This window comes from Ischnura elegans, chromosome 9 (assembly GCF_921293095.1).
Source record: "Ischnura elegans chromosome 9, ioIscEleg1.1, whole genome shotgun sequence".
NCBI classification, from domain to species: domain Eukaryota; kingdom Metazoa; phylum Arthropoda; class Insecta; order Odonata; family Coenagrionidae; genus Ischnura; species Ischnura elegans.
In genome coordinates this window covers 49,094,372-49,120,935 of record NC_060254.1, presented here as the reverse complement: position 1 = coordinate 49,120,935, position 26,564 = coordinate 49,094,372, and the positions used below count along the sequence as shown (strand labels likewise).

Genomic DNA, 26,564 nt, shown 5'->3' with positions numbered 1-26,564 from the left:
GTCGTTACCCCCAATATTTATTGACTAGTGAGTATGAAGCGCTATCGAGATATTTAATTCAAAGTTTATTTGAAAAAAGCCAAATAAGGACAAAATGCTTTGCGGTACATTTAATTGAATCAATTTAGAAGCAATTCCTTGTTGGCGAATGAACATAATTTGTTTCCTTCCTCACTTTGTTTCATACGGTCCCAAAACTTTTGAAAACACAAAGAAATGATAAAAGGAGAATGGGAGGCAATTGCCGAGTGTGTATATTAGAAGAGGACATGGCTACACATAAAATTACGCGGTGCATCACATTAGAAATCATGAGTTATGAGCACTGCTTCCTACAATATTTAAATAAATGGATGTTGAAACCATAACAATGCTGCTCCTGGGCATTATTCTTCTCCTCGCAGACGCTAAAACGATTTACGGTATAGATCTCTCGCGAAGAAGGCCATTATTAGGAAAGTCAATCCGAAGAGACGCTTGTACAATAGGGTGGTCCTTTTTTTAAAGTTTTCGAATTTCTTTTGGGGCGCCCCACAGTTTTGCTCCATTTAACGAGAAATTAAATCGTGAAAATTATTTTTGCAATCGGATACCGGGAATACGTGCCGCATCGCAACTTAAAGTTTTTAAAGTCTGGTAATTTTGGGTGTTAATCGGACATTACACAAGATGATGTTCCCCTCGGATTATTCTATCACGTTTCTGTAATTTTGCAACGACTTGCTATACATTTGTTGTGTATCACCGCAAATTTCTTTCATTGCGGTACATTTAATGGAATCAATTTAGAAGCAATTCCTTGTTGGCGAATGAACATAATTTTTTTCCGTCCTCAGTTTGTTTCATACGGTCCCAAAACTTTTGAAAACACAAAGAAATGATAAAAGGAGAATGGGAGGCAATTGCCGAGAACCCTTTGGTTCCCGAGATATCGCACCGAGAGTGAGCGCGCGCCACCCCAAGGAAACATTTTAGGTGGAAGGCGGGTTGCATGCTCAACTCAAGGTTGCATACTTGCACAATGTTCAAGCATTGGAGGTATTGCTGCTTGTTAGTGGCTTTGATGTGAACCGATGTTTTGAATTTGTTATTGTCTAAAAGATACATTGACGACATTTTCATTCTCTGGCCTCATGACATCGACTCTCTTAATACCTTCGTTTCTTCACTTAACGCTTCTGCCTGTTTCTTTTACCTCTTCCATCTCCAAAACCAATATCAACTTCTTAGATGTGGACATGCACCTTTTAGACAATAACAAATTCAAAACATCGGTTCATATCAAAGTCACTAACAAGCAGCAATACCTCCACTACAGCAGTTGCCATCCACCACACACCAAACGTTCCATCCCTTATTCCCTCTCTACCCGTGGACACAGAATTTGTAATAATCCCGAAGACCTTCAAAAGTTCCTCTCCAAACTTCACACTTGACCAAAGATCAAAAATCTAAAACATCTTCGTATTTCTAGCTAATTACTTGAGTCAATAGCAGTTTGCACAAGAAATATTAATGTTACGATACGTCGACTTTGAATTGAATTGATCAATGGAATAATTAAACTTCGATGAGCCTATCGGTATAAGTGTTCATAAATCGATGTTTTGTTGCCTATTTCGCACAATGTACGCAATGGCTCAGAAATAGGAAAACAATTGCTCCGTCGATTTTTTAATACGGCGCAAAATACCACACTCGATGATCAAAATAGTTGTCAAAAAATCTCATTAGAGTGAGCTATTCAGTGCATGCCGACAGCGCAGATACTTACCAACGACCTGTAGGTATCCCACTTGGCTGATAATGGGATCGCTGTTGACTTGGCACATATAGTACCCCCTGTCCTCCTGCTGCACAGAAGCCACGTGGAGCAGCCACGTCTTCTGGTTGTCGTAGGAGACGAGTATCCTAGGCATCCGGGTGATCACGAGGGTATTGATTGCCAGGATCTCCCGACGGTCTAAGCGGATCCACGTCACCTGATGACAGAGTGAAATTTAAATGCGGTGATCAAACATGAGAATTAGTTCACAAGTAGAGATGAAATCACTCCAATTGCTACTTTTATTGCATACCGATGTAATATGCTATTTCGGGAATAATTTACCTAAGGGATGTAGTGGTACTATTAAATGTCATCATATTGCACGGAAAAAATGGCAACATTACTCTGGCAAGTTCTAAGGTAATAAAGGCAAGGCATACACTGGTCCCTTACACGCTTGAAATGTCACGTCCCCAATGTTGAGAATATTGTAATTCTCCAATGCTTACTTAGGCCCATGGACAAACTCAGCAATGACGAAGTTGTGGACACGGGTGGAACGCGATGGTAGCCACTTCCTCGTGGTGAGTTCTGGGTAGTTTCTTCACGAAACTAGCAGAGAAGTACTTAGTGAAATGCTTGTTGTTAAGGTTCTGCTCTTTCACAGTCTTGGCTGAATCTATTGTTGAAAATAGCTCCACAGGTACGTTATTCGTCATTATGATTGATGTTAATTTAAAATAAGTTACCTTATTATTACTTTTTGTGGGATTATTTACTACCATATGATGACTAAGTTGTTAAAAACTTAAATTCAACAGAAATAAATATTATTTTACCTGCGATTTAGCCCCCAAAATGAAATTTTAGAAACGAAGGCAAAAATGAGTTGTGTTGTGCGGGTGGTTTGTACACAAATTTTGTTGTTAATTCATAGACATTGCTTGATCTATAAATTTTGTGAAATAAACTTCAAATTTCATTTTTATAAACTATAAACATGTATCCCCTTTTTAATGTTATCCATTATCCCATATGTTCATAAAATTCGTCTTCAGAGACGTTTGATTATTAAATCAGCCTGCTTTTTCGCAAAATTTTAAGTGGTTAATATCATCCGATTTGAAAAAATTTTGTGTGCGAGATCTTTGTATCATTTCGCAACTTTCCCGCACAGGGCAAATTTGATCTGGAAAAAAACCTTTTTTCGGTCCACCCTAATGTATAAATCGATGGAACACAAGACCAAGTTCGTTCTGAGTTTCGCCTTGAAAGAAAATTTTTTGTTAGTGCAGCTAGTAACATACCTGACCGGTACTCGGAAGATCTGGGTTAATATCCCGGATAAGCCAAACGATTTTTTTAAATGAGTTACACGACAATTTCATCCTTAGTGAACATACCTATTGCAGAGCTACAGAATGAAGTCAGTTCTGACATCCGTCAGCTTTGAAGGAAACGGCTCAAGACATATCCAGTCGAACTCTATCTCAAGCATCTCCCTCTTTCTCTCTTTCCTCATCCCATCTCTTTTATTTTCAATTTCCTTACGCAGCACACTCCCCCCTTAACCGAAACCGCTTTCCCCTTCTTGGGCCCTCAGGGGAAATGGGGTACGAGTTATGACAAAAGGATGTGCCCTTTTCTTTCCTCCCCACCTCCTGTGTACCACCTCATTCCCTTGCGACCGCTCCAACCCCTTTTCCTACCCACCGCCACCGCACGCAGATATTCGCCTTCCCCTTGAGCACCGACCCTGCCCCTCCACGAACGAGCAAAAAAAAAAGAAAGTCGAAAGAGAGGAGTAAATAAATAAATAGCTCCACATATCCCATCCCTTTTTACATCTTCTTCTCTTTTATCCCAACTCACCCTCCCCTTCCACGCTTGTTTATCCTCTTTCTCCCTCGCTCACCTTCGCCTTACAAGCAACCCAAAGCTCTCCTCAATACGATTTTTTTCCACGACCCGCCCTCTTCTTATTTTCTCGTGGACCAAGAGAGTCATCCCACATGGTTATCCCATCCTCCCCCCAGTGGCGGATCCAGGATGGGGAAAGTGGGGGGGGGGGCTATGTCGGGATTAAAATTCGAGCAGTAATGGGGGTCGGAAAAAATTATCATTCTATCTAGTGTCAATTGGATACCCAAGGGGGTGACTATAGCCCCATTAGGCTCCCCTATAGATCCGCCACTGTTCTCTCCAAATCTCCGCTGAACTTTACAGATGTCCAAACCAAACTACCCGACCCGACCAACTTACCAAATATTCCTCAATACATAACGTGATCGCGTGAAATGTGAAGTTGGTTTCGGCTTGTGTTGGCAATGGCCCCGCATTTTTCGAAAAATCAAAAAATGTGTTTGGATTTAGCCAATTAGGTTCTCATTGATGACATAATAAAAGTATGGTGGAAAATGTGGCTGCTTGAAGTTTCACCCACATGAATTTACTTCGAGAAATAGATGGAAATGAATTCCGACATTATTTGAGGATGGGTGAAGAGTGTTTCATGGAGTTTCTTGGCAGTGGCGCAGCAAGGGGGGGGGGGGTTTGGGGGTTAAAACCCCCCCCACCAAGAGGTCAGAAAAATTTTTCAGTTTAAACCAATACATCATTGGATTCATATTACTAATATCTTAGTGTAATAATTAATAAAAATATCCCTCACAAAGCCGTAAAACTCACCATTTTCATTCATTTATCTTAAAATTCCGCAATTTATTAATCTCGCACCTATCGCTTATCCTGGTCGGTATACTTTACCACCACACACCCCGGTATTAGCTTCACTTAAACCCCCTCCTCCCCCAGCCTTAATTCCTAGCTGCGCCCCTGTTGCTTGGCAAGATCATACTTCAAATTGATTGAAAAAATAGCCGATAACGGTATAGACGTTGTAAAGCCTCAGAAATCGGGGTAGGGCGGTCGGCGGTTGGATGGTGTTACAGGTGCCCGACCGTCGGGTCCGACTGTTTTCGTCGGGCCTACAAACCCTACAACCGTCGCGTCTGTGCCAACTTAGTTGGTCCCGACAGATGAGTGGTTTGCTCGGAACGTGTGTAGCGTCTTGAGGACCAGTTGCCGGCCCCACAAAACTGCTATCGGGGATACGGTAAAATAATTTTAAGTATACCGGGACTAGCCACGGTGATAACTTTATGGGAGTCACCCGTAATGCACGAATTCTGCATTGTGATTTGGACTGCTTGTAGCATGATATGCTCAGTAGTCCATAACACTAGCTTCGGTTTAGTCTTCAAATTTCCACAGGGTAGAGTGATGCATCAACAACTTAACCGGCCAAAGCGCTCGACCGGAAACCGGGAGAACCAGAATCGAATCCCGATCAAGGTGAATGATCTGCTTCTCTGGAAATCCTTCACACGACACGGTGAAAGGTCATTTTCTCGTTAATTACAAGAAATAAAGCTGACGTATTTGGGTTAAAATATTAACGAAAGTCACAAGTTATGCCCCATTGAAAAAAATGAGTGCTCGCTCAAATCAAAAAGAAAATATTTACATTTTTAATATTTTTTCGTTAAAAATTTCAATGCAAATTGTCGGACAGAGGATAGAAACCGATTTGGAAAAAAACGCATTTCTGATGTCCATCCAGGTACGCAACTTTTACCGGGTATTACTATTCGTTCCTAAAAAAATGACAAAACGAGGCACCCGAGGGACCACTCCGTTTCCAGTTTGCTCATTTTTATCGCTTCCCCATATCATCTACATCTATATAATTCCCTGCAAGCCACCTTTTGGGTGTTTGGCAGGGGTTGATCAATCACTATCATACAACATGCACCGTCGTTGGATTTACCTCCAATCTTTCTTGCCTACCCTCACGGAGTCGCACATGCCCTTAACTATCGCTTTCTCCTCCGAATACCATGCTATGGCAGTTTCTCGAGTATTATTTGTTGTTTCTCGCGCGGCTTCATGGAATCGACCGGTCATAATGAAATGTAAAAAACATTGTAATTCAGCAAAAATGTAATACTGTACCACTTAGGTTTTGATGTGGAATGTAATCATCTAGTACATTCGCCTTCCATGCATATGTACTACATGATGATGTGCCACGGTTAATCCTAGATCGTAGAGTATTAAATTTATGTGTAAATTCAAAGTTCTTTATATTTCATTATCTTTCGTATACGATTCGCTCCTAAATAAATGTGGAAAAACAAGGCAGCCAAAGGACCACTCCTTTTCCAGTTTGCTCATCTTCATCACTTCCCCATATCATCTACATCTACATAATACCCTGCAAACCACCTCTAGGGTGTTCGGCAGGGGTTGATCAATTACCAGCATGCAGTATGCAATAGAATTCCCACATGCACACCACACGGTCCATAAAGCGTTACGCATAATAAAAAATTATACCACTACATTCATGCAAATTCAAAGCCTACCAATTACTCATGAAGGTAATCTGTCAATAAACCAAGAACACAAAAAACATGCTACCATCAACTGGTCTGAATTCGGACACATTCATTGGTAATTTATATGTTACGAGTTTGGTTTTTAAATCACGCTAATATTTTGCTTACGTAAGAATAAAAAAACAGTCAAATTATGTATTCATGCCGTTTTAATTAACCTATTCATGGTTTAAAAAAAAAGAATAACTATTGTCCAACTCCAGCCGTTAATCCGGTGTTGCGTCGGACAGCCTTGTGATTTTCACAGTAATCTGTCTTTATAGGCACTCCTGTCCGGATTTGGACGCACAACTGATGAAAAAAGGTTATTTAATTAAGAAAAAATTATGGGATTAGTTTTAGCATGGGGGTTTTGGAGCTGCATCATGATAAAAAAATTTGTGAGATAAGAAAATTCAGATTCATGCAGTAAGGTTACAAATTAGCAGGCTACACTACAAGTCATCTAATCTATTTGTGAGTTCTAACGGTAATAGTCTCTTATTGATCGTGGAAAAAACGACAGAGACTATGAGGGTTCTAGGTGAACCCTCTTAAGGATACAACGCATCGGGGCCGGGACCAAGGCCGTGGCTTATACGCCCGATCGCCCGGGGAGGGGCTGGAGAGGTAGGAAAAAAGGAAGAAGGCGCCGCCGCGATAGGAGCCCGACGACGCTTCTGGGAGAGGAAAGGTGCGGAAGGGAGGGGACGGGGAAAAACACTTCAACACTATAGAAGCGGAGAAGGCCCACTAAATAGCGAAACCAAGCGTACGCAATTAATATTCTACCAATCCTAGTGGATTTTCCTATGAGGAAGAAAAATCCATCGATTGAATCGGTAGATGGAAAAAACGACAATCTGAATCTATCTGTTCAACAGTTCCTATCCCTCTTATTATATTTATATCCTAGCCTTCCAGCACACCCGTCCTCACCCAACTCCCGTGCCAATACTTTTCTCCGCCTACCACTCCCATAAATAAACTAAGTTTTATTTTTCTCTCTCTTTTTCCGCTTGTGGCCGCAACCCTCAAGACATGCTCCTCCACGGGGTTCTTTAACATCAGTCTCTTCCACCCTTTTATCTCCTCACAGCCGCCCTTTTCCCTCCAGAACTCACTTTTTTTTCTTCCATCCCTCGCGCACATCTCCGGGCCTTAACCTTTGTAAACCAACAGAGGATAATCGCCCGCTAAAGCGTCCACTTTGACGTCTGATCGCCCCAACTCAATGGATTCCTTCCTCCCCGTATAATTCCTTTCATTCATCCTTAACTCATACTGACATTTTTATAAAATGCTTTCTACCAACCTCTCGCGGGTGCAGAGGTGGCGTGGTGCCCAGAGTGTTAGTTTCCCACACTGTGGGCACGGGTTAAAAATCCCGGCGGCGGCAGAGATGCGCGATCTGTACTTGAATTCTTTGTGGGGGGACTTTGAGTGCAACACTCCGTTCGTCGAATGGGATGTTAATCAGTAGACCCATGCGTGGCTTCCGTCATGCGCAGGCTAATAACGTCGTTGGATTTACCTCCAATCTTTCTTGCCTTCCCTCACTAAGTCGCAAATGTCCTTAGTTATCAGTCTCTCCTCCAAATACCATGCTAAAGCAGCATCTCGTATATTATTCGTTGTCTCGGTATGGTATTTAGAAGAGGCGACCGACAGCTGAGGTCATTTGCGCCATGAGGGAAGGGTAGGTAAGGAAGGGTGGAGAGAAACCTGGCGTCGGAATTAGCCTGCTCTTAACGAAAGGCGACAAGGGGACCACGGCTTAACGTCCCATCCGACGGACGGAGTGTTGCGCTTGAAATGTCCTCCACACAACATTCAAGCAGGGATCGGGCAGTCTCTGAAAATTCTCTGCCGCTGCCGGGATTTGAACCCGGGCCCACGGTGTGGGAAGCCAAAACACTAGCCACACCACCAACCCGATCCCTCTCGTTGTTTCGGCCGTGACTTCATGGAATCAACTTAACATGATGAAATGTAAATAGCTTTGTAATTCAGCATAAATTTAATACTGTACCACTTAGATTTCGATGTGGAATGACATAATCTACTACATTCGTCTTCGATGCAAATGTACCAAATTACGATGTGCCACGTCTAATCCGAGGTAATACAGTATAAAACTGATATAAAAAGGGGTATTTTTTACATTTTACTAGGGTAGAATGCCCTATTGTTGGCACCCCCCCAGTTGTTGGCACTCCGTAATTAACTGTGTGATATTAAGAGACAGAGATGCATTGCATTTTTGATGCTTCTGTATTTAGAAGCAAAGAAGTTTACTTAATATGTGTCAGCGGTTCCGTCCACTTTACACCATTTGGAAAGTGACTGTGGACCATATAACCAAGTGCTGCATTTTCTTTGGAGAAATTGGAGGTTTTCTTAGCGGAAAATTAAGAATGTTACTTCTTCTGGATGCGTTTTTTATCAATATCAACACATTAAATAGTATGAAACTTAGATATTTGTAATGATAGTAATATCTCAATGAGGTTGTTTTTTACTTAGAGCCTGTTATCATAATTAAAATTGATTTTTATGGGGTGCCAATCACTGGTATGTAAATATTGTTAATTTCCAGTGATTGGCACTGGGTGCCAAGTATTGGAAATTTCAGTAACTACAGTTATATATTTGTTTTGTTCGCCAATTGCATTATACTGCTAGTATAAATGCGTATTTTATATTTTGGCTCATATAAATGAGTGCAACCAGTACTTGGCATGGGTGCCAATAACTAGAAAAATTGGTGCTAATAATTGGATATAGTCAAATTAATAATTCCAAAGTATCTCTCGCATATTCTACCTGGCCAGTCACACTCCCCGAAAACCCTCACTCCCAATGCTCACCCCCAAGTCTATTATTCGCCAAAAATTCACTTCTCAGCGAAACCACTCATATGCATATGTAACTCACGGAGCCACGGGTGCGGAAGAAGAGTAGATATCACACAAGAAAGGTGTTCTCCTATTCGTACACTTGAGAAGATGGTGCACCCTTTTAGTTATGTTAGAGGCTGCGAATGAGGCCGATCAAATCCATAAACCCCTCGGCATTGCACACAGAAGAAATACCTAATAATCCATAGAGCTAATTTTTCCATAATCACTATCGGGTACATGTGAGGAATGGCTTGTAATCACACTTTAGGGTATCACGTAATTTTCAGTAGAGTCATTTTGACGTGCTTAGTGCAGAATTAAGTGCGTTTCAATGCATAATAACTTATTATGCCATTTCTTATGAAAGATAATTAAACGTCATGAATTTATTGGCACGTATTACTTTCACTTTCAATTTTCTCATCATTAAACCATACGAAACTATCTATTCTCTCATTCTCTTTTACTTTCATTCTCTTTAGTTGATATATATCGTGGGGCCTGCGATGAGTAGAAAATAATGGCCCGACCGGAACGGTGTTCTTCCTTTAAAAGGATATAAGCGGCCATTCTGTGTGTGTGCGATCGCAAGGGAGAAAGTCTGCGATCGCGAAGAGGGAGTGGGGGGTTGAGTATTGGGAAGAAGGTGATTCACCCGAAAAGTATTCCACTAGGAAAGATTTAATGGGGATGATAGGGGTGAGAGACATAAATTATTGCTACAGGCAACGAGACCACCACTTTGATATTTTTTTATCGTGAGCTCAACGTCATCCGACACCCTCCTTAGACTGCCTCCCACGCTCTTCAGCATTTTATCTGCCGAATATCTCAAACTTCTGAGTGCATCCTACGATTTGGTGGCAGCGAAAGTTATTAGAGATAGTTGAAAAACAAAAACCCACAAATATTGGACCAAATATATCACTTCATCACGATAATGGTGAATGGTTCCTTTTCTTTACTCTTATGAAGGAAGGCAATTCATTCGGTAATTTTTATAATAATCTTATCAATAGGCAATGGCATACTTATAATGTTATTTATCAAATAAATACACCTGAGTCAACGTACGAGAATGTACATTATCTAATCTGCTATCTCAGTCAGATGTCGAAGGCTGTCTTTCTTTGCTCTTATGTACGAAGAATATTCATTCTTTTTTTTTTTAAATTTTCATGGTACCGCCAGGCGATAGATTACTAGTAATAATATTTATTTAATAAATTAACTTTAATCATCGTACATTATTCCATACGTAATTTTAATCATTTTTGAGGGCTGCTTCGTTGTACTCAGAAGAATTAAAGCTAAATTCCTGTCTTCTTGTGAATAAATTATACTCTCACTCGGAGGGTAACTACAATAAATCACAAATACAGTAACCTAAAAATGGCCTACTCGTTAATGTTGGTTGACTTCCTAATCTCTCCACTTCTCCAGCTAATAATATCTCCTCCTCCGATTTATCTTCCTCCATCACACTCACGGCAAAAAATTCCTCATCCGCTAAGCGGCCATAATTCATCCCTACCAATCGTCTCTAACATGTCCACTCCCCACGATCATTCTCCGGACCCCGATAAAGGAAAATCCACCCTCCATAAAGGTCATCGTCTGTCGCCCAACGGTCATCTCTCAACGCCCCCCCCTTCCCCGCCACCGCGAAGACGTCCTCAGCGGTTTTTAAAAGCCTCCACTTTCCTCCAAAACCCATCGCCCTTACCCACTCCACGTCTGTTGCAATAACTCTTCCCTCAAATCCTCAGGAAAAATAAAAGTGCCTCGATTCGGAAGAAACTATTCCTCCTGCTTCCCTCCACCTCCATTTATGGCCACTCGTACGCGTTCCATGTCTCCGTTTCCGGAATAGGTTTGATAGCGTTTTTATGCTTTGGCTTTCTTCCACTCTTTTTCCCTTGAATTGCTCTTTTCTTTTCTCCCTTTCGTCTTCTAAGAACGATTCGAAATCGGCTGTGCACCCTTTTTCAAGGATTAGAGTGAGAGGGAAGGCCGTATTTTAAGGGAAACGCGGGTGCAGAGGAATTGGTTAGCCTCTCGTTCGCAATTGACAATTTAAGGAGCATAAAATCGTTCGCAAGGAAGAATGGACTCCTCTCGTAAATAATTACAGCCTTCTAATCATGTGTGAACACCGAACGTGTAGTTCATGCTGTATGTAAGGACCGATAAATTAAAAATTATGCTTTCTGTCTGAGGAGAAAAATTATTACTCCAAAAAAAACCTTCCATTATTATTTTAACCCTATCTAACCAAGAGCTGCTTCCGGGAGAAAATAAATTTCAAGCACTAAAGAACACGTAGTTTAAATATTTCCTGAATACAGTCGAAAATACAAAAATGTATATGCATTTAAAATGCACTCGTTACTTAGAAGCAACACTTTTAATAAGAAGTCATAGCTACTGTTGGAGGAGTAAAATAGTTTTCCAAAAATCACATATAATTTTTATTTTAAAAACCTGAAAATGGAAGTAATTTAATGTAGTATAATTTAAAGTAGTATAATGGGTTAAAAACATTTACGTTTAAATAATTACTTAATCAAAATATTCATAGCATATTCATAGTATAACATCGCTGTCTTCAGTAAAAACTTTATGAATCCAAATACTGCTCCGTTTTGGGATATATACTGTTACTAAAAGAAATCTCCATAACCAAGGATGGACAGTTATATAATGTTCCTCATCCGGGTTGAATGTATCATCACCAAAATCGTTGCCATTACATTCCCAAAGCCTAATGGCTCATATGTTTAATTTCTCTATCATCTGTAACGCGAATTAGTCATGTCAACACCAGTCTGTGCGTTTCACTAAATGACATCACCACCCTTAAATTGGTTAAAAAATAAACTAACATGAAATTTAGAGATTTAATAAAATAAATTTAACCAGAATATATGCTTAAAGTAATGATATTTTAACTACAAAAACAAATGTCAACCACGACTAATTGAAAGTATTCAGTACTTTCTTATAATTACATTGAATGAGTTTATTTGAGACGATTCCCACTGCAACTTCAATTTCAATGAGCCCCCGAAAAAAGTTCTGTTGCTGGTCAGGATTTTGAAATGAGGATTATCGGAGATTTTGAGGCCCTTCCGAGATGTATAAAAAAACACCCCAGGGCAATGTAGGGTCCTTTCCCGGAAAAGTTTTGAATTTTTGCTACCTATCGAAAACGTGAGTATTGGGAATCAAAAACAGTAATTTTTACGAGTATTTGTTAAAAGTTATTTGTTGAGGCTATCCTACTCGTTTTTGGCGCTTTAAAGGCTCAAGGTTGTAACCCGAAAACAGTAATTTTGTACCAGTAAACATGTATCTTTTACTAATAGTAGTTATCCTAAAACAGAGCTGTATTTGTATTCATTCAGGTAACTTGCACCACTGCTTTTTTTACATAACGCGACCCTGGTTTTGATGAATTATCACCATCTTCAGGAGTAAATTATGATCTATTTATCTTATTATTGTCACCTAGTCACCTAACGGATGAAGAGATAAATTTTAAAACGGACGCCAGAATAGAAGAAAAGGGTGGGTAAAGGTATTCGTTTATCAGAGTGCTGTCCTGACTCTCAATATTTTTAAAAATTTCCAACTGCTCTCTAGAGTCCAATTCACGACGTAAATTAAGTAAGTAACAGTGAAACTTCCAAGAAAACTTATGATGGATTACCACAAAGTTAATAATGAGTAAGTGAATTTTTGTAATAACCATTTTTCTCCTCCAAAAGAAAGTATGGCTTCTTATTTAAAAAGTCCTTCTATATATTATGAACTTCACGTTCGGTGTTCTCACGTGGTTATAATCTCCCCGTGGCCACGCCACTGTTATCCGCCTTACTAGACCTGACGCTTGACCTGTACTTCGCTAAATAAAACTCTCGTCTAATACGACGTACATTCAAATTCTAAGGCCTGCGATATTTTTTCTAACTGGCCACTCACCCAAAAGCTTAGAAACTAGTATGACTTCTCAACGCAATTCTTCAATATCCGAAGTTTTAGCCGGATGAATTTTCGATGCAAAGTTCGTTCCATTAATAATATGCATGGATTCGAGCATCTACGAAACGTATCAGATGACCAGTCATCTTCCTATTGATATTCTTCGGGCCAAGAACTCCTCGCTAATTAGTTTATTATCCTGCCGAGTGAAAAATCTATTGAGTTTATTCCTGCCCCAACTCGTATTTTTGACCTTAAGTAAGATAGCAAAAAAAGATCTCGTAATTTCAAAGGCTCGGCTGTTGAATTTGTCAGTGATTTCGTTGAGTCAACGTGTAAGGTACGTTTTTCAGGAAGATCCTTATGCTAGCTATATATTTTATGATTTTTTTTTAATTTACGCTCATTGCTTACTACTGTAATTGATTTTAGCGTCGAAACAAAGGACGAGGTGCATTCAAGTTGTAAGACTTCCGATTTTTTTCTACCTGGCAACTCACCCAAAAAATATAAAACTTGTGTTACTTCTCGACATAATCTCCCTGCAGACGTGTGCACATTTTTCAAAATGTTGACGCCATGATTCCATGGCCACGGCAAAGGCTTCTTTAAAAGTTTGCTTTGACCACTGGAAAATCGCCTATATCGTTTTGGTTTGTTGACACTCGATGCTCGGTCTTCATTAAATTGTCGCACCCATGCATGCTATTTCAATAACATCCACAAAACTATCACCACATGTCCCTGTCAACTGTCGATGAATTTCTACACTTATCACACTATGAAAATTCAGAAAAGGAATGTTTGCACGCTGCTCATGTAAGGAAAACTTCGTCATTTCAACTATCTAAAACAGTTTTCATTCTAGCCGAAAGAGTTCTATCTGTCCCTCAGTTCAGCCATTTCTGTCACGTACTGACGGAAATTGCATGCTTATTTAAAACAATAGAGATATTTCTATTTGTTTCCAGTCTGGAGAAAAAAATGGAGGCCTAAGACTTTAAATGCACCCCCGTATATAACTTTAAAAGGCAGTTTTGCAGCACCGTAGGGGAACGCATCATCTCTTTAAAGGGGAGATTCAGTCTACTATCCGATTTCTACACATTCCGTAATCCGTTTTGTACCCCTTCACGCATTTTCCTCCTCACTCCTACTCCACAAGGTATGTACAGTCCTCTGCTAAATTAACTTACAAGCCCGTTGCGACTCGTACAAACACAAAAAAACTGAAAACTTTCCGCAAGCGAGTCTATCTCGGCCGTTTTTCTTCCGACCTCCATAAAAAATGGCATTAGGTTTTGCTTGGAGAGTTTTTTTTGGAGATGAGGAATGAGTGGCTGTAACGTGAGTCCGTTGTAAATTCGGCAGTGTTCCTTGCAATGTAGGCAGGAGGAGTGGGGTTTAGACAAATGGATACGGTAGCACATACTTTGTAAAAAGTTGAGAAGCAAATCATTTGAGTTAAGAATGGAGGGACGCGGAAACAGGATGGTCCAAAGAGGCCATGGATGAATAATGTCCTAAGTGACATTTTTGATTAGCAGTCCAAACCTTCTCACTGTTTCCGTTGAAGCTCACCGGTATTAATTTCTTTACTGGTACGTACCCAAGTTAAGAGAGCATTCCACGAAAGGAGAGACCTGCTTCCAGACTGGGAAACTTAAACATGGACGTAAAGAAACCATTTATAAGAACAAGGATAGAGAATATATCCTGATTAGATCCCTTATATATTCAAACGTATCTGAAAAGTAAAATCAACTATACCATTGTTTTAATTATCAAATATATGGACCTGCGTATGAATATTTATCTAAGTTAAGGTGAAAGAGAGTTAGCACTCTATAGGACAGTGATGTGGACTATGCAAGCTAAAACGTGGAACTCAGTAACATTTACCGTTAGGAGCCACTTTAATAGAGATAAATCACAAAAATATTTTTACTTAATAATGACGGATACTCGTGAAAGCTTTAAAGAAGAATTAATCCAAGATAGCGGATGTGAATATTTGATATAAAAATTGAATTTAACCGCTCAAACATTATCTAAATGTGCATTATCACGTACAAAAACGTTGCTCACTGAGCATTCACGTCGTTTAACTGACATTTTAGAATATGAGAACACCGAAAAAAATTTTGATTGATACGAAAATATGTATCTTTTTTTGATCCATCATTCTCCGCAAAGTAGCAAAAAAGACTCCACGTTTTTCGTTAAAACAAGGAATTCACATTTGAGGCGAAATATTTTTATCAGTAGCCTTTTACATTTTGAAAAATTAATCTTCCTCATGCATAATTTTGGGGGATGATGTATGAATTTGGCCGCGAAGGAAAAGAATTATTTTTTTATATGCACGTGGACCGAGACAGATGACGTCTCTAAAATCCAACCCTCACCTTCCGCAGCTTGACTGCCATTTTGCGATTTTTTTCAACTCGCGCCTTCATCGTACATCATTCCAGACACACTTTTTTCTCGTTGCACGGGGTACCTCTCAATACTCACTCTGTGAAGATTATTCTACCCGGGTGAAGGTTATTATAGGTGTGTACCCGGGAACCCATATCGCATAAAAATGATAATATTCTTGAAATTAACTGCCTTTTAACATATATTTTGCTTAGCTCCAGAACCCCTACGATTTAGCATTATTCAACATTAAAACACAAAAAGCGCATGGTGAACATGAAAAAAGATGAAATTTAAAAAATTTTAAATTAGAAATTTTTAAAATAGGACGATTACCTGAAAAACTCGGCTAGCCATTCGTACTTGATTCATTCACTGACTTTAAGTCACTATAATTTTGTATTATTCATGATTATAACCATTTCTAAAATTTAAAACTAATGCATAAAAAATAACTTAAGTATGATTAGATGAATTTTGGTAAAAAAATGATGAAAAAATACTTATACCCATACCCTCTCATTATTGAACGTGCGTTTATTGTTTTGTTACAATTCCATCGGTAATCACGCAGCGAGTGAAATTCGTATATATTAGGTGATTTCTAATTGACAGAGTTTAAAAAGATTTATTCATTGTATTTTTTACAACACACACCGGACAGCCTTACAGAGACAACTTAAACATGAAATTCAACCCATTTCTGCATCAAAAAGTTTTATCATTTTCGGGATCTGAAAATGTTTGATTTCCTATATCAGTCAATGATAATATGTAATTCCCTGTCTACCTTCCGGTAAAGGCCATGGCCCAAATTATTCTCCTGTAATGGAGAATTCATTACAGGAGGCCATTCTATTTATATTCTGTGTTCCTAAGCTCACTCTTTGATGCTAACGCATTTCTGCAAATACTTGTTCTCCAACTGCTGGCCTAAGCATTACTCATTTCCACCGATGAAATAAATCATACTTCTTAAGAAACATTAAGGGTTCCCAAACCGTTTTACGAAGCCCATCTCTATTTAAATCATAATTAATACAGGAATTTTAAAAATAGATATAAGGAAGCAATTCATTAGATATCACAACTAGAGAAAGATACTTTATGGCAGTATGGTTGCATGGTAGATGACAGCAGAAAAGAAAGCAAGGGTGGAGACACTAAGATGTTGAGCAGCAGGAAAATGTATAAGCTGAATTGGATCGACCGTGTGAGTAATGAAAAAGTCCTGAGAAGGCAAACATAAAAGTTTAATGAATCTTTAACATGAAAACGGAGCAACTTAATTGGCTACATGATGAGGCTTGATAAAGACAATCTTCGAGGGCATGTAAATGGCAAGAACAGAGAAGGAAGTATTCGGATAAATATATGAAACTGGTAGAGAATGATGATCTTGAACACAGGATGGTCAAAAGAGGTCACAGAATGATTAATGTACTTGGTAATCTTTCCGATTAGCTGTCCAAAACAGTATAAATACTTCTCTGTGAAAAGATAAGTATATAATAGAATTTTTGGAGAGCCACCATGACCATTTTAAGGCACATGAAGAGGCATAATGGCCTCATGAAGACCAACATTGAGGGCGAGTATATTGCAATGACAGAAAAGGAAGGTATTCGGATAAAAGATATGGGACGAGTAATGAAGGATGTAAAATAGAAGTAATAATTTGGTGTGAAAATATCGGGTGATTCGATAATTTTGTCGGGAGTCACCTCAAAGTGGATTGCAAGAATCTAGAAGGAAGTACTCGGATAAAAGGTATGGAACAGATAATATAGGATGTGAAGGAGCAGAAATACTTATGCGTGAAATGATTACTTTATAAGAGAATTTTGTGAAGAGCTACCTCATCCAATCTTAAGATAGTTGACGTGCGAGGATGATTCGCGCTGATCCTTCCAATATAAAATCCTTATCTCAAAGGTAAATTAGCTCTTTACGTCAACACCTTCCTTGATACCCTTCTTTCATACCTCTTCAACGCTCCTTACGGGACCTTACTTTGCCCAAAATCTTACCTCCTTAACTCCCCTCTTTATCCGTCAAACCTTTCCCATAAATCCTTCCTCTCACAGAATCTTCACCTCATTCCAACGCCCTCTTTTGGAATGATAATGCACCAGGACAAAGGGAAGAGGAAGGGTTTATCTTTCGAGCGTCGGATGATTGAGAAAAGGGCGGTGTGGTGGAGCCGCATTCTCTTCAAGTAGAACAAGGATAGCGAACAAGAAAAAAGAGTAGGATACAGTGTGGAGAGAAGCTTCAAAAATATCTTTGGGGACGAAAAAGAATAAAGTTTTCTCAAGTTATGGGAGGATAAAGAATTGCCCATATCTATAATTTTATATTTAATTCTTTGATAAGTTTCGTAGACATTATTCAGGAAGAAGGAACTTCTGGGGAGCGTATATTACATAGAATGCTTGGGAGCACGAGCTGAATGGTTCATTATCAGTCGCAGAGAACAAATTTTGCTATCTTTCAGTAAAAATAAAATGGTAAACCGTATTTCGATATAGCATTTTTTTAAGGGGACTTATATGAGTCTATGCAAAAATTTAAATTTTAAAATATAATTTATTAAAACGTATTTAATATTACTCTCCAGCTTTTACAGAATCTCAAGCTATAAACAATAATATTAAATTTTGTGATAGAATTTCTATCATTTCCCACCCAATAGAGCCTGCCATGCCTAGGAGTTAAAATGATGCTCAGAACCTCAATAATTACGTTATAGCTGTGCTTATTTATTCCATCAGGACACAAAATAGGGCCCAAAATATTATTAAAACGTAAGGAATCCTTGAAAATCGGTTAGATACGTTAACAGATTCATTTGAAAGATGATATACAGAGCCGTTAAAGGTATGTGAGTATTTTACAGTGACACAAGATTCTCGTGTACGAATAATTTAATCAACAGAATTTTATTATTATAGGGCAGTAATTACAATTCATGTTTTAAATGGGATAAATAACAAAGAACTTCATATATATTCCAACTACTAATCGCTTTTAAAACTCACATCTTATCTCCATGAATTAAAATCCGCTCTAAAGTATTGATAGAATGGTCAATCGCTTCAGCATAAAAAGTACCATTCAATTATAGCTTATAGTTGATGAATTAGATTAACAATAAATCTGACTTTCAGTCCAATGTTTGAGTCTGTCCATATAAACTATCCTGAATCCTGTTCAGTCAACAGTCGCATAGTGAATCACATTCTGTGAAGAATCCAAAGTAGGTACTTAAATTTTCACATTAAAATGGCCATATTCTAGCACAACTCTGACATTAAAATAGGTACGATCCGGGTAAAAAAAAAGTAAAAGGAATCTTGTGGTGAATAATTTCCCTCTTAGGAAGGTAAAATAGAGACAACGTATAGGATAGGCAAAGGTAAAGAGACGAGAAACTTGCAGCAGCAGCAATCTACAGGAAAATCGTCGTTAATCATATAATGGATTGTATTACCCATTCAGTCTCGCACCTTCCCCTCAAAGACAAATGCAGACCTAATCCTCTGAACATCAATAGAGTGCCGGCTTTAGGTTCTTTTTTCATTTTAAGCGCAAAAAATGTAGATAAGACCTTAGTACCTCAATCAAAGGGAAGGTCTTACAGTAGGTCATAGGTGGAGAATCAAGAACCCTTGGGAAAAAATGTGAAATGAATTCCAGGAGTATGAACCCGTAAGGGATTTTGGGGTATAGTGGTAAAGTGAACAGGAATAATCGCACTCCTGCGAAAAAAATCATTCAGACATTTCTCACTGAAGAGTGGTCGCCCACTGCAGTACTACGTGGTGTGGGAATTGGAAAAGGGAGTGTGGGTGCGAATTGTCCTTTGCGATGGAGAGAAAGGGTCGTTAGATCCATTTTATTTGTAGGTACCGAGCCATTTGCGATATTAAATTTCGAGAGAGAAGAGATGTCGGTAAAGAGAGACGAGGGAAAATCCATGGTGAAACGAGTAAATTGAGAAATGGTCTAAGCGAATTTAAGAATGAAGCAATTTTTCCTTCATCAATGTTGAGTGATTGAGAGAACCGATAAAACAAAATTTTTATTTATTTTTATAGGATTTATTTTTATAGCGTAAATGTATAAGAATTTTATATTTTTATCTATAAATCGTATTCTTTTCGGATAAAAGACAGTTTCCAGCGTAATTCGGTGTTCATTTTTTATATTTAACATAGTGAAAGTACTTGTCATTTTCCACACTTAATTATGGAGACTCGGAGGCTGTGCGCTAGGCTTAGATAACTTGTACAATGGAGAATAGACATCTTTAAGAGCGATACGGAGAACATAATATTAGAGCCCGATTATAATTCTAGGTCCGATAAAAGCGATAAATTAACAGAGATATTTAGCCGAACAGGTAGGTATATATGGGAATTCGTTATTCCCCCGAACCACAGGACTTCAATAAATGTTAATCGTAATTTCGCATTTCTCTTCAATGTGTAAGCGGCAGGTGTCCTAACACCTCCTGACACAAGCTTTTTAGGTGGCTTGCGGAGTAGTATGCAGATGTAGAGGAACTGTCCCAGATTTCGGCACATAATGCCATTTTCAAGGTCCTAACGGTCTAACTCTTAAAATGGCAGTAAGTGTCGAAACCTGGGTCGGTTTATACAAATAAGTGTGGAAATCGACGAGTGCTTTTATTGTGTTACCTAATCTCTCCCTTTCCCTCCCTCGTTTACCTAAAGCCTGTATCACATGATCATTTTATCCGTCATTTCCGAGTGATCACTATCGCGATCACTAGAGTGATCACTCGCAAATGATCGTCGCCGGCAATTGTTTTTCGCGATCGCGATGAGGATTCCCATCACTTTTTTCGCCATTCGTCTGGTCGATTTTTCCGTCGCTGAAACCGTCAATAAACCCCATATCAGCCAATCAGAACGCATTCCCGGTTGGAGCGATTGCAGCGCAACGTTTGAAAATCGTGGGAACGGCAAATATTAACAATCACGCCGTACATTTTCGTGATGCGGGTCCTATGACAACGAGCTGTGATGCGATAGGCGACGGCGGGAGGGACTGTGTGATCGCTCTAATGATCACTTTTCGTGACGAAAAAAATGATCGCATGATTCAGGTTTAGCATTATTCTCTCAAACTTATTTTTTGACATATCCACCCCGCCCATAACTCGCTCCACTCAAATCTTCTATCTCCTGCGTATCTCATCTATAATATTCTTATCTTCACCTACTCTACACAGGGCTTTGCCATTTCACCTCCTCTCTGTCCAGTTAACCTTCTGCATTTTTCCCTACACCGACATCTGCAACGTCTCCAGCTTTCTCCCATTCTACTTTCTAAGTTCACATGTTTTCACCTGTAAAACACTATGCATCATCCCTACTATTCACTAGCCTTTTACCTTATTTGGCAAAGCTAATATCTGGTGTTTACTCTTCATAACAGCCTGACGCAATCCCCTTCTCGATGTTGTTATTTCTGCTTCCTTTTATATGGATGCACTGTCAAAATAGTTGACCTGCTCCATCCAGCTAAAGCTTATGATCACATAGATGTATCATCAACCTCATTTTATTCACTAGTGTTGCTTTAGAAAACTGCATAGCTAACTTTGGTCTTCTTGCGATTATACTCATGCCATATTCCTCCCAATGCTTGTCTAACGCATGAACTTGAGCTCCAGCCGTTTGGCTAATCATCCTGATGTTAATGCCTGATCATCCGCAAACCTCTTATTTAAACATCATTCTCCCAACTTTAACTCCAGCAGCCAACTCATACAACGTCTCCCTAACCATCTCTTTGGGATACCCTTTAAAAATAAATTACGGTAAAAGATAGGTAACAAAGGTATAATCAACAATACGAGGCTAAGTTCATGTATCTCAAATTCGGCCGGTTCGAGACAGGTTTCTTAAACAAAGTGTAATTAAATTTTAAAAAAATAAAACACAAGCAAAAAACAACTTTTTTTGTTGCAAATTAATGCTTTTTTCCGTTTTATGAACTTTTGATTATTAATTTCAGTGTAAAAGTAAAAAAATATTTATCGTTTTTTTGCTCTCTTCCTGTTGTTAGAACTTAGCCATCGAACAGTACCTTTGCAGGCCTTGGTGGTGGTAGGGTTTTCTCTTCGCTTTGCTGGTCTTATGGCCACGACTACCTGCCCTTCAGCCTTAGGTGTTTTATTCAACATCCATGAAACGGGACTATCCAAAAACCATTATTGGTATTTTCTGCTATGTTTGATAGCAAAGAAAGCTCGCGACACTTTTATGTTCGGAAAGTGATACGTATTCCAAAGGGGTGCACAGCAGACGTAAGTGGAGTACACTTCTAGCAATTCTGCCAAAATGCATTTTAACCTTTTCAGTCACATGTTTTTTCTCTATGTTCATGATAACTATTTTTTTGCTGCTTAAAATTAATTATGGTTTTATGAAAACTTTTCCCAAAAGATTTTCTAATTTTTTTCGAAGTAAGCTTTTCGTCTATGTTCATAATTATGGACAAGAATGGACATTTGAAGTTTAAGAATTCTATTAAAGTCAAGTCCATTTCAGTGGATATTATTGCTGAAAGAGTTAACCATTTGACGTAAAATTAGATGGGATATAATGAGGTTAATAGGGATAAAAAAAGAATTCAAAAATCAGTTATGCGTGAGAGATTCATCTGGGAGGGATAAGTTAGCGTTTAAGAAACAGCTTGAGATAAGAGGAGAAGATGAAGGATGGAAAATTAACAGATACAGGGGGAGGGAAAACGGGTGTGCTGAGTGATTTCTTCCATCTTCATTCACCATCATTTCCTCCACGCGGATGAGAAGCAGGAATTGAACCAGTGAAGAGTGAAAAATATTCAAGGAAATTTTGAATTTATAATACATTTTTAGAGCAGCGAGACTGGATACGTAACAGAAACCCAGCTTGGCCAAATAATTTTCTTTTTGCATTTTCAAATCTTCCTGGAGATCATGTAATGGGATTAGCCATAAAGAGCCTGTTGCTTCATGTGCTATTGATAAAAGATGAAAGGCATTGAGGAAGAGGGGAAAGGGCTCTGGAAGGGGAGGTTAGAGAAGGAAGGAAAGGAATATTTTAGGAAAACGGTGGGACGAGGAGTTTTCTGAGAAGGGATTGAATTCAGATATTAGAATCACCATTTCAATTTTCAAATAATTAATGTTTCCTAAATCAATAGGAAAAATTCGATTCCCATTAGAACTTTAACTTGTTCATCATGAAAATATGCAACTATGGAGTTGAAACTTTGGGAAACGTTTATGAAATTGGGAAAGTTAACGTCAATATGTCATTTCCTCGAAACGGTCTCCTAAAGTTTTATCCCCAAAGAACATCGGAATAATTATAGAGGTTTCAAAATCATGTTTATAGTACTAATAATTGATATGTTTTCTTGCAATTTTGCTGCTGATGTGCAATGAAATATATACAATGTCCTATTTATACACAGAAAAAATTTCAGCACCATAGAGATATTTATCGGGATAAAAGAGAAAATATGATAAATCGAACAAGGTTGTCACCTCATAAAGAATTCACATCATCAGCGGCAGCACGGTTATCTAGTTTTTTATTGGTTTCCCTACGAGCGCGAATTTTCCCCAGGATATTTCTTAGGAAGTAAATCAACTTTTAAGCTCGGTTTCATTACGGAAAGCCGGGGAGGATAAACGGGTCTGCTGAGTGATTTTTTCCTTCTTTATTCACCAACATATCCTCCACGAGGATGAGAAGCAAGAATTGAACTGGTGAAGAGTGAAAAATATTCAAGAAACTTAGAGTTTATATTATGTTTTTAGAGCACTGAGACTGGATAGGTAACAGCAAAACCATCTGGACCAAATAAAGATTTTTTTTTGCATTTTCAAAACTTTTTGGAAATCAAGTGATGTCAAGTGTATAATATTCCACAAATTACTTAATTTTACAAATTACTACACAAATTTCATAATTACGCCAATAATTCGGGTAATAAAATGCTTCAAAATCAAAAAATAACATTTAGATTAAAATTAATCACACAATTTCCTTATTTCATCATAAAAAGGATTTGGTGTTGAAAGCGATAAATTGAACATTCACGATAAATAATCTAGAAATCTTTTGGCGTCCAGCGATTAGACTAGAAATGAAGTCCCCGAGAATGGGCCCCAAAAAACTCGTCCTCAAGACACTTCAGAGTATTCGGACAAAGCGGATTGAAATCAAATTCTTCCGCGGGAAATGGATCCTCAGGTGAGAATAAAGAACCGCGTGGAACTCGGACATAAGCAAGCAATATTGAATATGATTAAGAGGCGAAAGTAAAAGTGGAAATAGCTTCAGACCTTTTTTCTAGAAGATTTTCTGTCGTAGAAGTTCCTGCCATACAGGATGAGTGAATGCAAACGTACAAAATGGGGGAAAGTGAAAACAAATTAAAGCCATGTACGTATATACAGATTTGGTGAGGCAAGTATTTCCAGTGTCTATAAATGTACGCAAGTAATGCAAATGTATTATTTCAGTAACGGCAAGGCCAGTAATCATTCATTTTAGGTACTTTGAGATTTCAGATTAAATAAAACATGACGAAAATATTCATACACTTAGCAGTGAATAATGTCATCTATTCGGAAATATGAAGCTTTTTCTATTACATCCATAAGAGATAAAAATAAGAAAAGCTCGAATAAAAATTGCACATAACTGTAATTTGTACGTCATTTTAGAAGAATCAGCTGTCATCATTAATCATTATTAAAGAAGAATGACATGTTTTTTAATTTTAGTGCAGAGACAAATTATCTACCATTTTAAAACTGGTGCGAAGGTCCTACAATAGCCAGGGAATAGGTATATTGGAGGAGTAGGAGAGAAAAGAAAACTGCAAAATGCGCCCCAGTTCCAAATTCTACATAAAATGAGTGGCGGCAGTTTGGCCAGGGCAACTTTGTGACACGAAAGACTCAGCTCCGGAATCGAAAGGAGGACTTCCCGAAAATTTCAACTGACGACCTCACTTATCCAAGTTCACGCGGTTACGGAATTGTAACAAGGCCATTTGGTGAGTTGAAATTTAAATGGACTTGGTTGAGAGCGGAAAATTAGGTGCATTTTAAGGACCTAAATTGCCCCCGACAAGAATATTACAATAATAGACCCTTTGGCCCAGGTCAAAGAAGTGAGAAGAGGATGAAATGTTGCAAAATATACTGTATCAAGGATAACAATGAACAGCCATTGTTCTACTGCCTTAATTTTGAATGAATATCGTATGTGCGGCTGCATCAAACGTTTTCTACTTAGATTTATCTGCATAATGTTTTAGCAAAAAAAAATACAGGAACTTTTAGCTATTCAAAGCAATGACGTACAACATCAAATACAGATGACTTCTCTCACTGAATTTTGATTGGTAAATTCCTTGAATTATCCCAAGATCTGATTGATAATTACTCAGTTTATATCTCAAACGAGGCTAGTATGCAATTTCACTCACCAAAGCAGAACTGAAAATAAGCTTATGAGGAAATTGAATCATGCTAACAAAAAATTAATCAACCTGCATTCTCCGATATTATGGCTGTCCTAATGGTATAATCAAAAATATACATTTCACCGCGCTTCGAGCAGCAAAACTCAATGGACACACAGCTCTCTTCTAATTTATTTCAGAAATATTTGTGCATAATTACCTAGCTTTCTCGGAAAATACATTCTAAAGCGAACATCAGTTGTTCAATTCTAATCGCTGTATATAACATACCGAAGCACTCTCCGCACAGTTCTTTAGAATGCGCAACAAGGGATCAATGGAGAAAACAAGGGAACAAACACATTACCCAGTTAACATGGCACTGGTTGGCACAAAGCTTCATTCCCCCGCACAAACAAGAAAACAATGCCTCTTAAGAGATAGCCGACGAACGATGAGGTACAAAAAAACAAGTAACTGCATCGACCGCAACTCGACAGCAAAAATAGCCGCGCAAGCAAGGTGAGATGCATATATAGGTACACGGATGTAGTGGGAAGCCTTTGGTGATATCGAAACGAAGGGAAGAAGGATTTAAGGAAAAGAAAGGAGAAACGGAGAGCTTCAAATACGATCAGGGGGGGGGGGGAAGATGAGGACTGATTAGACGGAGCGAAAGGGTGAAAGGCTGGAGGGAAGTTTTTGCAATTGTAGTGCCCTCCTAGAGGAACTAATGCAGGGATCTCACAGCCTCTAAAAAAACTCTGCTATCACCTGGGTTTGAGCCTGGACCTTCAGGGTTGTAAGCCACCTAGTCGCCATATCAACCCGAATTCCCTAATAAATGTTTCGTCACCCACTGCGCATTTAAATGTGTTTACAAAAGCCGCCACTACATACGCCATGGTAGAGTATTCCAAATAATACAGTATAATTACGGCTACTAACCGAAGATGTTCGGTAAAACCCATCCCAAAATTCGCTCTGAGAAAATGCCAGCCAGACCAGCAATCGGGGAATCCGGGTTCGAATCCCGGATAAGTCATATATTATTTCATGGAGAACTGCATCCTTTGTTGTGTTTTCTGTTAACCGACATTTATATTCAAGATAACATAATTTCTGAAATTCATAACTTTTAAGTGACATTCCTCGTTAGTTTAAATACTTAACTGCAAGCCTTGAGGATGTATATATAGTTTTGCACTCATGCTCTGCACGTTCCGGATGTTTAAAAAACCAAACTTAAAGTCGGCAGTATAAATCAAGCTTCTACGGTACGGACTTTTCCAAGTACCTACTCCCGTAGGTATAAGATTTCTAGTTGTTGAATTTGAAGGGAGGGCAATCCTTGGGAGATTCAACTGCGAATGGGGCTGAATGGAATCTAGAAGCTTCGTGGGGATCTCTCGTGAGGTGAACAGAAGAGTATCGCAGTGCGAATGTCGAAATCTCCATTCTGTTGAAGAGGAAGAGGGAAGCGCGCAGATAGATATTTTCTAAGGAACAAGTCGCGGCGCGATGCCTTAAGATCGGTCCTCTCTG

At 38.7% G+C, this 26,564-nt stretch overlaps 1 protein-coding gene across 2 annotated transcripts in view; it reads right to left on the bottom strand.

Annotated features, from left to right (window-relative positions):
* Window positions 1-26,564, bottom strand: part of LOC124165657 (zwei Ig domain protein zig-8-like) — a 313,548-nt gene that overhangs the window by 80,031 nt on the left and 206,953 nt on the right. For both annotated transcript variants that reach the window (XR_006866278.1, XM_046543133.1), the window contains exon 4: window positions 1,775-1,982. Coding sequence is in view for 1 of the 2 variants with exons in the window: in XM_046543133.1 (XP_046399089.1) it covers window positions 1,775-1,982 (208 nt within the window). In the remaining variant the exon portion in view is untranslated. The remainder of the gene's footprint in view (window positions 1-1,774; window positions 1,983-26,564) is intronic.